This window comes from Notechis scutatus, chromosome 10 (assembly GCF_049901735.1).
Source record: "Notechis scutatus isolate UNSWTSFEM ecotype Mainland chromosome 10, rNotScu1.2, whole genome shotgun sequence".
Lineage (NCBI taxonomy): Eukaryota > Metazoa > Chordata > Lepidosauria > Squamata > Elapidae > Notechis > Notechis scutatus.
In genome coordinates this window covers 2,510,155-2,522,658 of record NC_142018.1, presented here as the reverse complement: position 1 = coordinate 2,522,658, position 12,504 = coordinate 2,510,155, and the positions used below count along the sequence as shown (strand labels likewise).

Here is a 12,504-nt window from a genome sequence, read left to right as displayed (position 1 = left end):
ATTATTCTATGTTCGATGAACCAGTAGGTGTTCACTGACCTTCTTCTTCTGAATCGGAATCTGTGTAACTCTTGTCTTCAATGAATCCAGAGCTGGCAGAGCTACCTGTGCTGGCCACACTTTCCAGGCGCCTCTTAATTAGCTCTGTTAAGTCACTGATAGAGTCTTTCAATCCTTTCTCTGAGCAGTCTGAATTTTCTGGTGGCTAGAGAAGAAAAAGACCTCTTAAAGAAGCCCGTTATTATTCTTTGGCCAGGTTCAAACAACATGCTAAAGAGGAGACTTGGGTTTACAAAAGAGAGTGGCTGTTTTTGCATAACATGCTACCTCCATTTAAGTGAATCATGGTTTGCTTATAGCTCATAAATCAAGCTAGCACCCTATCTTGAAACCACACTATCCATTTCAGTTGACAGGAATGTTTTCATTTGTTAGCTACAACTTAATTAGGCATGAGGGCAATATAAAAAAATGATTAATTTTCCATTTTGAGTAAAAGTCTTCCTAGTGTCTAAAAAATGACATACATGGTTAGCTTTGGCCCATGTAACACTCCTGGTTCTATGAGATGCATTGGTGGCCAGTCTGTTTCTGGGTGTTGGTGATCTCCTTTAAAGCCCTTCGTGGCATCGGTCCAGGCTGTAGAGCATGCTTCCTCTGGGACCCATCAGCCCAATTATTCCAGCTGGTGGATTCCTTCTCTCCCTTGCTGCTCTTCTGAGCTTGCGTGTTTTCTTGCAAACGTTTCATTACCCAAACTAGTTAGCATCATCAGTGCAAGGAAGGAGGGCTGTTTGTTTCTATTCTGGTGTCTTGCCAGTCTGTGTGGGAGGGGGAAGACTTTGGGATTCTTTGGTTAGGCTGTTTACTGATGGCTCTTTGGCAGTTTTTGGGTTGGGGTGTTGCTTACTTGGCTGTTGGTCTAAAGTTGACCGTGGAGTTAATCTGTGCTGATCTGGGTGCTGATTCCTAGTGGGAGGGGCTGGAGTCCTTTTGTTCTCTTTTGGGCTGGTTGATTGTCTCTTTTGCCCAGTCTATAGAGGTTGTTAATGTCTCTGTGTCTATTGGCAGCTGATTTGTCAGAGTACCAGGCTTCTAGAAATTCCCTGGCATTTTTGGACTTGGCCTGGTCTAGGAGGGTCCCATTTTCCCAATTGAAACTAGGGTTAAATCTGTCCATGTGCTGTGAAATTAAAGAATTTTCATCATGCCTTCTGGTGTTCGTGGATGTGTCTGTCCCTTTGTGCCTGTCCTACAGAACATCTCGCACTCCCCAGTGTGAGGTTGACGCTGACCCTCATAACTTTGCGTAAGAGCCTAAAGACCAGGCTCTGCCAGTTAGATTGGGGCTCCAATGGGGAAGCATCACAATGGAGATGGTTGTGTCAAGTGCCAGGGAAATCAGCTCAAATGGGTATAAAAATGTATTGCAAACTTAAGGTCTCTACAAGAATCTGAACTACTAACAGCCCATGAAAATTGGCAGTAGATAAGAATCAAAGGAATTCAATGGGAGCTCTTGTGGTCAAGAAGGGACTCAAGACTCATGGCATGTTTGACCCCTCCCTCGGGCTCAGCCCAGTCATCTCCTACATGTTGATCGATTAACATCAGATCCCAAATCCCACTTCTGCCCCAAAGTGTTTGACTTTTGGTACTAACTTATTTATGTTTTTAGTTTATATACAGGTAATCCTCAATTTACACCACAATTGAGCCCTAAATTTATGTTAAGTGAGAAATTTTCTAAGTGAGATTTGCCTCATTTTACTACTTTTCTCACTACATTTGTTAAGTGAATCACTGCAGTTCTTAAATTAGTAACACAGCTGTTAAGTGAATTTAGTTTCCCCACTGGGCCACTGTGGTGCAGTGGTTAGAGTGCAATACTGCAGGCTACTTTTGCTGACTGCCAGCTGCCTGCAATTTGGCACTTCAAATCTCACCAGGCTCAAGGTTGACTCAGCCTTCCCTCCTTCTGAGGTTGGTAAAATGAGGACCCAAATTGCTTGGGGCAACATGCTGACTTTGTAAAACACTTAGAGAGGGCAGTAAAAGCACTGTAAAGCAGTATATAAGGGCTATTGCTATTGCTCTTCCTTTTCTTCCTTCCTTCCTCCCTCCCTCCCTCTTTCCCTCCACCCATCCATCCATGGTGCACAGTGATTAGAATGTAGTATTGCAGACTAACTCTGCCCACTGCCAGCAGTTCGATCTTAACCAGCTCAGAGTTAACTGAGGCTTCCATCCTTCCAAGGTGGGTAAAATGAGGACCCAGATTGTTGGGGGCAAGAGGCCGACTCTGTAAACCACTTAGAGTGAAGCACTATAAAGCGGTATATAAGTCTAAGTGCTAAGAGCGATTGCTATTGACTTTGCTTGTCAGAAGATCACAAAAGGGGATCGTAGGATCTTGGGACACTGCAATTGTCATAAATGTGAATTGTCAAGCATCTGAATGTAAATCACATGACCAAGGGGATGCTGCAATGGTCATAAGTGTGAAAAATGGTCATAAGTCACTTTTTTCAGTGCTGTTGTAACTTTGAATGGTCACCATATGAACTGTTGTAAGTTGAGGACTACCTATAGTGTTTATCTTTCACGATTGTGAGCCGCCCAGAGTTACCTTGAGGTAAGATGGGTGACCAAAAGTTTTTACAAATAAATAAATTTACTCAAACCCAATCCTCACTTGAACCAGAAATGAAGCTTCTTTCCGTCTGAAGTTTTTAAAAGATCGAGAAACTGGGGCACATATCTTACCTTGCATACAATGAAATCACCTCGCTTTCCCCGCAGGTAATTAGAGAGGTTTCCATACTTGCAATATTCTACAATGACCATCAGAGGACCTGCAGACAGGATCAAAACAAAGTTTACAAAATGATAACACATGGGAACATCATAGGAATAAGCAAAAGCCAGTAAACATCTCTCTTGCAAACACAGAAGGAAATGGGCAATGGATAAAAGAAGAATGAATCCAAGATCAGAAAACTGGGGCCAGGAAGTGAGAAACACACACTGGCTACTGGCCATAATTCCTGTTGAATGGGACAGACACCAGTTTTTACTTGCTGATGGGTGTTTGTGCAGATGTTACACCCCTCCCTGCTCTCCCTATTAGTGATCAAAGGTCTTACAGTTTGTCTCTCCATCCTTCTGAACATGCCTCCTTGCCCCACAAACAGCAGTTACATGATTAATCAGCACCATTAGTTGCCATCAAAGACATCATCGTTTCCATTAATCAAGAGACTAATGTTAGAACTTGGCCCAGATAGGAGAGCTGTTTAGCTTCAGCCATTACGGACGATGCTGGGTAAATGTGAAGAATCAACACTCTCAGAAAATTCCTCCTTATTTCTAGGCTGAAGCTCTCCTTGTTCAGTTTCCATCCATTATTCCTTGTCTGGCCTTCAGGTGCTTTGGAAAATAGCTTGACCCCCTTCCTCCTCTCTGTGGCAGCTCCTCAAATATTGGAACTCTGCTCTCCTGTCTCCCCTGGTCCTTCTCTTCATTAGACTAGCCAAGCCCAGTTCCTGCAACCAGTCATCCTATGTTTTAGCCTCCAGTCCCCAATCATCTTGGTTCCAACAATGGAATGTTATGTAGAAAGATGCACTAGTTAAGGATCATGGGTTCTTGAAATGAGGTGGTCAATGAGTCAAATGGTCAAAAAGAACAAGCCTCATTGGGGCACACCTGCAACATCACAACGCACATACAGAAGGATTGATGCTTGCATTGAAATGGCACAATGGCGAATATTTATAGTTCACGGTTGAAATGGGTCCTTGGTGATCTCTAAGCTTGATTGTTTTCTTGCAGGGATTTCATTACCCAAGTTAGGTAACATCATCACTGCTAGAAGGGAGTGGAGTTTGCAGAATGGATGAGAAGGAGAGAAGGAAAAGAAGGAGAAGGAGAAGATTTGTGAGATCTTTGGTGCTTTCTGAGCAAAGCTATTTTCTTGCAGACATTTCATTTCCTAAATTAGTGCATCAGTGCAAATCCCATTCCTTACTAGCACTGATGATATTACCTAATTAGGGTAATGAAACATATGCATGAAAACAACCAAGCTCCAAGGATGAAGGTGTGATGATGCTGACTTTCCTCCCTCAGATGCTATCGCCAAAGATGAAATCTGCTCCCAAACACTTTGAATCCAGCACCAACCTTCAGTTTGTGGTCAAGTTGTTTGCTTATTTGTGATGGAAAGAGCAATTCATTAAATATGTAAAGAATGATATCAAATGAATATAATCTATTTTTGTTTCTGTTTTAGTTCCCTTTTTAATTGCTCTTGACTTGTCAAAGTGTTAAAAATATTGTCCATCCTGGCTCTGAATGTTGGAACTTGGGCAACTTAGCTCTGACTTTGGGCTAGTCACTTCTCACACCTCAACTTATTATGTAGGAATATGGTGACGGTAAAATGGATGAAGGAAGGAAAGGAGCATGCTGAACTCTTGGGAAGCAACTGAGATATAAATATAATTTCTCTCTTCTCCTCTCGATAAGAACTTGCTTTTTCAACAGTGGTCAGCAGAGATCCAAAAATGAGCCCTTGGTGATGCCAAGATCAAAGCTAACAACATGTAGTCATTCTTTCATTTATTTATTTCTGTACTGCCTTGGAACATCATGACTCAGGCTGGTTTACATAATAAATCAATGCAAATGCAACTAGAGTCACAAAGGCAACCCAGGTTTACTATCTGCTCCACAATCCTTTTTGAGGGAGATGGTTTTTCCTCTACAGAAAGCAAGCAAAGTGGCGAGTCACCTCTATTCTAATGGTAAAATAAACTTCTAGAATGGGGTCATCAGGGCTAAGAATCTTCCCATCCTTGTGCTATCACCAAAACTGAAATGTCCTTTTTTGGTGTTTTCAAGTCAGTCTTGATTCCTGATGTTTTCTTGCCAAGTTTTCAGAGGAGACTTTCTATTGTCTCCTTCTTAGGGTTGAGAGAAACTGACTGGAGCCATGTCCCCCAACTGGCTTTGTATCTAAGAGAGGAAAAAGCGCAGAGTCTCCTGGTTTCTAGCCCAATGCCTCAAGCTCTATACTAAATTCAATCCTCAAATTATAGCTGTCATTAACTATATGAAAATGAAAGAAATGACAGCAGGTAGCAGCCAGGAAATCCTCCTATGTACCTTAGATTAGGAGGTCCAAAAGAGGTTGATAGCAAATCCTGTCCATATGGTTGCCAACAAAGTAACATGGTCATGTCCATCTCTTCAAAATGATTGTTCAACTGCAGAGTTAACTATTTATTTACTAAATTCGTGCAATGCCCAAATCCCAGCAAATTGTTTTTTTCCTATGATATCCTATCTGTGTCATATCCAATCAATATTGCAAAGGGGAATCTGGAGTCACCCTGTAGTTGTATGGGAATGGATCAATCCTAATAGAGCTGGAAGGGACTTTGGAGGTCTTCTAATCCAATCCCCTGCTCAATCAGGAGGCCCAATACCATTCTAGACAAGAGACTTTCCAGTCTCTTCTTAAAAGCCTTCAGTGACGGAGCAGCCACAACTTCTGAAGGCAAGTCGTTCCACTGGTTAATTGTTCCCACAGTCAGGAAGTTTCTCCTTAGTTCTAGGTTGCTTCTCTCCTTGGTTATTTTCCCTCCTTTGCTTCTTCTCCTGTCCGCTGGTGCTTTGGAGATTGGCTTGACTCCCTCTTCTTTGTGGCAGGCCCTGAGATATTGGAAGACTGCTAACAGCTCACCTGTCACAAAGTTTTCTTCTTATAGGAGAAAAAAACTCAACTTCCTTAAATTATGTGATTTTGTTTTGTTTTTTGTTTGCCACTAGCAAGTTGTCCATTATCATGGTGTGCAGCCTGAGCCCTAAGGCTGCACATGAACCCTGAACCTGCAAAGTCTGTGGCCAAATTGGAATTTAAAATGTGATAGGAAGGAAAATGATTAAATGCCCGGAGAATCATTTCCCCATAACCATTAAATATACTTTATGTTCCTTTCCTATTGACTCTTGCAGAATGCATCTTGCATTGCATAAGCCAAGTGCAGCCCAAGGCATGGAAAAAACCCCTGCTTACCTTAACTAGCTCATATTTTGATTCTTATTTCTTTGGTTCACTCTATTTCCTCCCTTGCATTTACCCTATTTTGGTTTTTGAATGTAACTTATATAAAACTGAATGCCAATTGTTTCCTAATGTAGTGATTTTAGTAGAACTGCATTTAATACTAATTTTCAGGGCTTGCTTTCTCCTATTTTGGCCAATCAAAATATTTTCCTGCTCTTCTAATTGTTTTGCATGACCATTAAGTAATTTTCCTCCATTCTAGATCTTCTGAATGAAACTCACTGTGAGAACAACATCATGACTTTAATTAAACATATCCTGCAGAGGTTTTGGGAATGCCCCAAAGGATTCTTGTTTGTGATGGCAAGAAGAAGGAGAAAGGAGAGATTTTGGAAACACCCCCCCCCCAGGAGTTTCAGGTGAGGTTTCTCAAAATAAAGTGTCTTGGTTCCATATCTTATCGTATCTTGGTGTGCAGAGAGGAGCAACAAAGATGAACAGGGGTCTGGAGGATAAACCAGGGGTGGGATTCACAAAAATTGTACTACCAGTTCTGTTGGTGTGGCTTGGAGGGCATGGCTTGGTGGGCATGGCTATGTGGTCATGTGACTGGGTGGGTTAAAAGAGAGAAACTCACTTTAACAATGCTCTTGGAGCAGGGGATTGGACTAGATGACCTCCAAGGTCCCTTCTAGCCCTGGATTGCAGTGCTGTTTCAAAGCATCTTCTAAAGCTGTGTCTAGTGCCAGGGTTTGTGGCCCTCCCTCCCTCCTTCTCTCTCTCTCTCTCTTTCTTTCTTTCTGAGAAATTTTCTGAGAGTGAGAACAATTAATCAGTGGAAAGGCTTGCCTGCACAAGTTGTGGGTGCTCCAACAATGGAAGTCTTTAAGAAGAGACTGGAGAGCTGTTTGTGTGGAATATCTCTTGCTTGAGCAGTGGGTTGGGCTAGAAGACCTCCAAAGTCCCTTCCGGTCCTATGATTCTACATTCTATGCCCTACCTTTCTTCTCTTCTAGAGTTACCAGCTTTGAACTAGCTTTGAAATAGCTATGCATACAATCCATGACTCCTTTTCTTGATAGAGGGTAATTCGAGGAACTCCCCCTCCCAAGAAAAAACACTGTTGGAAAAACAAATCAGCCATCCAACTTGGGACATTTCTCCTGCTTACTTCCACCACCACAATGCCATTGCCTGCCACAGTTGTCTTAACTCTATCATTTTCAACAGGAAAATCATATTGGGAAGAAAAAGAAGTATTATTATTACACACCTCCGTTCTAGTCTAACGGTGAGGATCCCAGTTTGGTCTATTTATGAAAGTTGCTATGTATTTAAAGAAATTGCGTTTCAAAAAATCTGCTGTATAGAATGCAATTGTCCTATGCCTCTTTCTCTGCAGCAGTACTTATTCAGCTAGATCTTGGCTGCATTGTGAGATATATTCATTCAGCTACAATGGGCCTCATAAATACTTTATGAATGCTTTATAAACAGCGGGGGCTGCCTTTTAATGGGCTTCTCTGACAGAAAGGTTGGCATGTATGTGCAGGACCCCACCTTAATGTTGTTTAATTCATCACCTATAGGGAGAATCCTCCTTTCGGTACAGGTTTGTAGACTGATTTCTAAGTCCTACATTAGTCATTTGCAGAAATTGGGTTTGGCTAGTCTTGAGAAAAAAAGGATTAGAAGGCACATGATAGCAATATTCCAGTATTTGAGAGGTTGCCATAAAGAAGATGGGGTCAACTTATGATCAGCTCTGAAGTGAAGGTGGCTTTGCTGCCTCATAATTGCCACAAACCCTGAGAGGGGGAAAAGAGGGGAAAGTAGATAGACTGGCTGACAGTCAAAACAAAAAGTTTTCTTGTGGGAACCAAGGTCATCCCAACAAGTGACAGTTGAAGGGGGAGAAGAGTGGCCAATCAGTCTGACAGCTACCTTCATTGACAATATGACTGGTGACATCTGGGAAGGGAAATATTTACTCTTTTAATTAGGGGGAAAACTGTGGGAAGTTTTAGAGTTGGTTTTCACTAGCTGTACTGATATGATGTGTCCAATAAACATGTTCTTTGAGGAATTTACCTGCCTTGGAATTCTGTTTTTGTTATTTGGACCGCTGACACTTATTTTCCAGAAGGCAGGACAAGAAATAATGGATGGAAACGAATCAAGGAGAAAAGTGACCTGGAATTAAAGAGAAACCTCCTAACAGCAAGGACTATTAACCAGTGGAACAGCTTGCCACAAGAAGTTATGGGTGCTTCATCACTGGAGGACTTTACGAAGAGACTGGACAGCCATTTGTCTGAAATGGTATTGGGTATCCTGCTTGAACAGGGGGTTGGACTAGAGGACCTTCAATTGTAGGAGGAAGGTGCTTTGGATATATTCATTGCCTTATTTGTAAAAATAAAGGCAGGACAGAAATAAAAATCAATAAAAATAATATGAAAGTTTGGGGTTTTGTTTCAAGTTACAGAACCAAGGAATGAGCTAACACTCACCTCCAGGCTTGGTACAAGCCCCCAGTAGGTTGACCACATTTAGATGATGTCCAATGTGGATCAGGATCTTCAGTTCCGACATCAGGGCCTTGCACTCATTGGTCGTTGCACACTCTGCTTGAGAAAGAGGACACAAGCATGTTTATACCACAGGATATCAGCAATGGGAAGAGTCGAATCCTGTTTATGTTTGAAAGGGAAGCAAACATCGCCATGGGAAAAAACAAAGTACGCCCTGATCTCTTTTAGGTCTCTGTGTATTATTTCTCATCTGATAAGGCACAATTTCCTGCCTTGATCTTCTCCAAGGTTCTTATCTGCAAGGAGAAGTTGAGCTATTTTGGAAAACCTTTTCTGCTCCCAATTTCCTGCTAGAACAACACAGCAGAATGCTGACCATTCATCAACTACAGAAGTTCTAAAAGCTAAAAACTTTTTGTCCTCTAGAGGTCTACATACCATTGGAAATAATCTGGATGGATGGAGATACCCAAAACATTTAGAGACTTGGTTTTAGAGGCTGTCTTGAAGATCAGGATGATTTCCAGGACAGCCTAGATCTCCCCAGGAGATCAGAGTGTTCAGCCATTCACAAGGTGGATTGAGTCAATCTTGGTGGAAAGGAACACCAACTTCATTCATTGCTTGAATTTTATTCATTATTACTAATTCAGTCCCATAATGGTTTACATTACAATTTGGCTTTTACTCTTTTACTCTTTACATTACAATTACTTTTACTTTTACTTTTACTTTACATTACATTTACTTTTACTCTTTTACTCTTTTACTTTTACTCTGTAATCAATTCTACATTTACTCTTGAATTAAATCTCCTTCATTGCATACCATTGACATGATTAATTTCCATTCAAGTTTACAGTTCAGTCTTTGAGGAAAGGCTAAATACAGACTCAAGAACTGAAGTTGGGTAGGTCTACTAGCAAAATATGGCCATAATTAGTGAAACTTAATTAAGCAAAGGCAGGAGCCCATTTCAAAATGGAAGCATGTGAAGAAGCAATTGCGGGAATTGAGTATGTCTAGTCTAGTGAAAAGAAGGACTAGAGGTGACATGATAGCAGTCTTTCAATATCCAAGGAGTTGCCACAAAGAAAAGGGGGTCAACTTATTCTCCAAAGCACCAGAAGGCAAGACAAGAGACAATGGATGGAGATTAATCAAGGAGAGAAGCCACTTAAAATTAAGAGAAACTTCCTAGCAGTGAGAACAATTAACTAGTGAAACAGAAGTTGTGGGTGTTCCACCACTGGAGGCTTTTAAGAAGAAACTAGACAGCCATTTGTTTGGAGTGGTAGAGGTCTCCTGTTGTAAAAGTCCTCCAAGGTCCTTTTCTATTTTGTTATTCTGTTTTACTCCCTTGGTTTCTGGCACATTTCTTTAGCTCTGTCTCTCATCCTCTTTCTCTCTTTAGATGTTTCTCCTTGCCTCTCTCCTCCTCTCCATGCAGAAAGCTTAAACAAATTGTTCCTTATTTCACTTGTAGAGAAAATTGCTTTCTTGAAAGTGGCCTTTTAAATTAGACCAAAAGCAGGCTGAGGAGTGCACCAATTATACACCTGTTCTTGGATTTGAAATATTAACAATAATTCTGGCAACATAATCCCATAATAGCTCAGTTTCTCACCATAAAGATTGTTCATACCGATGACTTCCAAGAAAGAGCTAAAGACAGCGGCTGCTGAGAACTGCTTTTTTCCTTAGAAACATTTATCAAACAATTCATACATTTGGCAAGTTGTAGGACGACTTTTTCCAGAGTGTTCTTCCATATGGGATGATTCCAAATCATGGAGAAAAATGTGGGAAGGACCATTGAAAATAGTGCTAAATAGAGAATAATGGCTATTCCTGATCCTCTTGGAAAGAAAATTGGAATGTTCGAAGAAATTTGGATTATACATAAAAGGACAACAGAATAACAGAGCTGAAAAGAGACTTTGGAGGACTTCTAGTCCAATACTCTGCTCAGGCAGTGAACCCTATGCCATTCCAAGCAACTAGTGATCCAGACTCTTTTTAAAAGCTTCTACAACTTCTGAAGGCAAGGCGTTCCACTGATTAATTGTTCTGACTGTCAGGAAATTTCGCCTTATTTCTAGATTGCTTCTCTCCTTGGTTATTTTCCATCCGTTGCTTCTTGTCCTGCCTTCAGGTGCTTTGGAGAATACCTTGACTCCTCTTCTTTGTGACAACCTCTTAGTTATTGGATATTAGATAAGGATGAGCAGATGACTGACCAAAAGTTGTGCTAACATCTAGAGGTTTTGTATTGTGAAGCAACAGAGGCTTCACAACAAAATGTAATTAATTGCAGCGATGAAAGAAATCAGTCCATCCCTCATCTAGTTTGACAAAAACCCACAATATATTTTAAAACCTACTATTCCAAGCAATTAATATGCTAAACAGTGTATTTATTCATCAAGTATCTGAAGAGAGACCTGGTATGTAAATGTCATTAGTTGATTCCAGATGGCTCAAATCTTGTCACCGGAAAGAAAATAAATTTGTTTATGTTGGCAAGGTTTGTGCTCCGCATCCTTAACATACTTCCTTTCTTATTTCTTTAAATACTTAAGGGTTAAGGTATTTAGACTACTAGAAATTCATCCATATGAGTAGAAAAGATACATACCTTTGACTGATCATCTACCATTCATTGTTTGGGCTGCTTCCATGCTAAGCTAGATTTCTTTACAAGATCTTCTGCCTTGGGCAGGATTTGGACTAGAAGATCTCCAAGATCTCTTCCAGCCCTGTGATTCTGTGGTTTGCCACTAAATTGCTTTAACTTGTTAATCTCTCTAACACTGAACCCCTTTCAGTCATTAAGAAACAAGAGGATTTTTATTCCAGCTTCACTCAGTTTGCTGAATCTCTCTGTATGTTTGTTAATGCAGTATGTTGGAAACGAGGGAATAACTCTGATTGGCTGGACATATTTACAGCATCTAACCTAGCGTTTCTCAAATTTGGCAGCTTGAAGACCTGTGGACATCAACGTCCAGAATTCCCCAGCCAACCGATTCTGGGAGTTGCAGTCTGCACGTCTTCAAGTTACCAAGGTTGAAAAACACTGATCTAACCTCTGGCATGCTAGAAGCTAAACTTGGATCTTGTGCATGCAGAACCTGCTCCTGTCCATTAGCTCAGGCCAACACGCATGTGCTTTGGGCAGAGAGTGTCCTTGTGAGCTTTCTAGAGAAGCTCTACCCATAGGCATCCCTAGTGGCCAACTCAACAAGGTACTTCATGTTGCCCCTTTGGAGGCTGACCTGTACAGGACATCACTGACAAGGAACCATGGCAATAGAGTTTCATCATGTCAGCAATTCAAAGCTAGAGGTTTCAGAGTCATCAATGGATTCAGGATCAGTTTCAATACAGATGCCCTGGAAGTTTCAGCATCTGGCTGAGAGCAATAAAATCAGTCTTGAATCCAAGTCTGCATGGATGCCATTATGGTACCTGGCATTATATCACCTGCCATCACACATTATTTACATGTTGGGTTGGGAAGAGGCAAAAAGCCATGACTTGCAGACCTAGAAGGGGAAAACTATACCAATGGGTGCTCTTAAATGGAGACCGTGCTTAGAATGCTTTCTTGGCATGGTTATCATGATGAAGAGCTAGTTGTTTCTAGGAAGGTTAGAGGGTGGATGTGTCCAGTCTCAAAATATCTGAGAGAAAACTACCTCTTCTATCTCCCTGGAATGATGTCTTCCCGACCCACCTTTTTTCTGTGTATGGTCCTTCAATTGAAGCAGCAAACCTAACAGAATAATAGAGTTGGAAGGGACCTTTGAGGTCTTCTAGTCCAACTCAAACAGGAGACCTTATATCATTCCAGACAAATGGCTGTCCAGTCTCTTCTTAAAAGCCTCCAGTGAT

The 12,504-nt window shown here is 41.2% G+C and overlaps 1 protein-coding gene across 4 annotated transcripts in view; it reads right to left on the bottom strand.

Annotated features, from left to right (window-relative positions):
• Positions 1-12,504, bottom strand: part of LOC113419295 (vascular endothelial growth factor receptor kdr-like) — a 188,611-nt gene that overhangs the window by 34,261 nt on the left and 141,846 nt on the right. For 2 of the 4 annotated variants that reach the window (XM_087971965.1, XM_087971964.1), the window contains exons 19-21: positions 8,587-8,703; positions 2,767-2,855; positions 40-205 (exon numbers count right to left, since the gene is read on the bottom strand). In XM_087971965.1, coding sequence (XP_087828091.1) covers positions 40-205; positions 2,767-2,855; positions 8,587-8,703 — 372 coding nt within the window. The remainder of the gene's footprint in view (positions 1-39; positions 206-2,766; positions 2,856-8,586; positions 8,704-12,504) is intronic. The other 2 variants (XM_087971967.1, XM_087971966.1) reach the window with 1 other exon arrangement.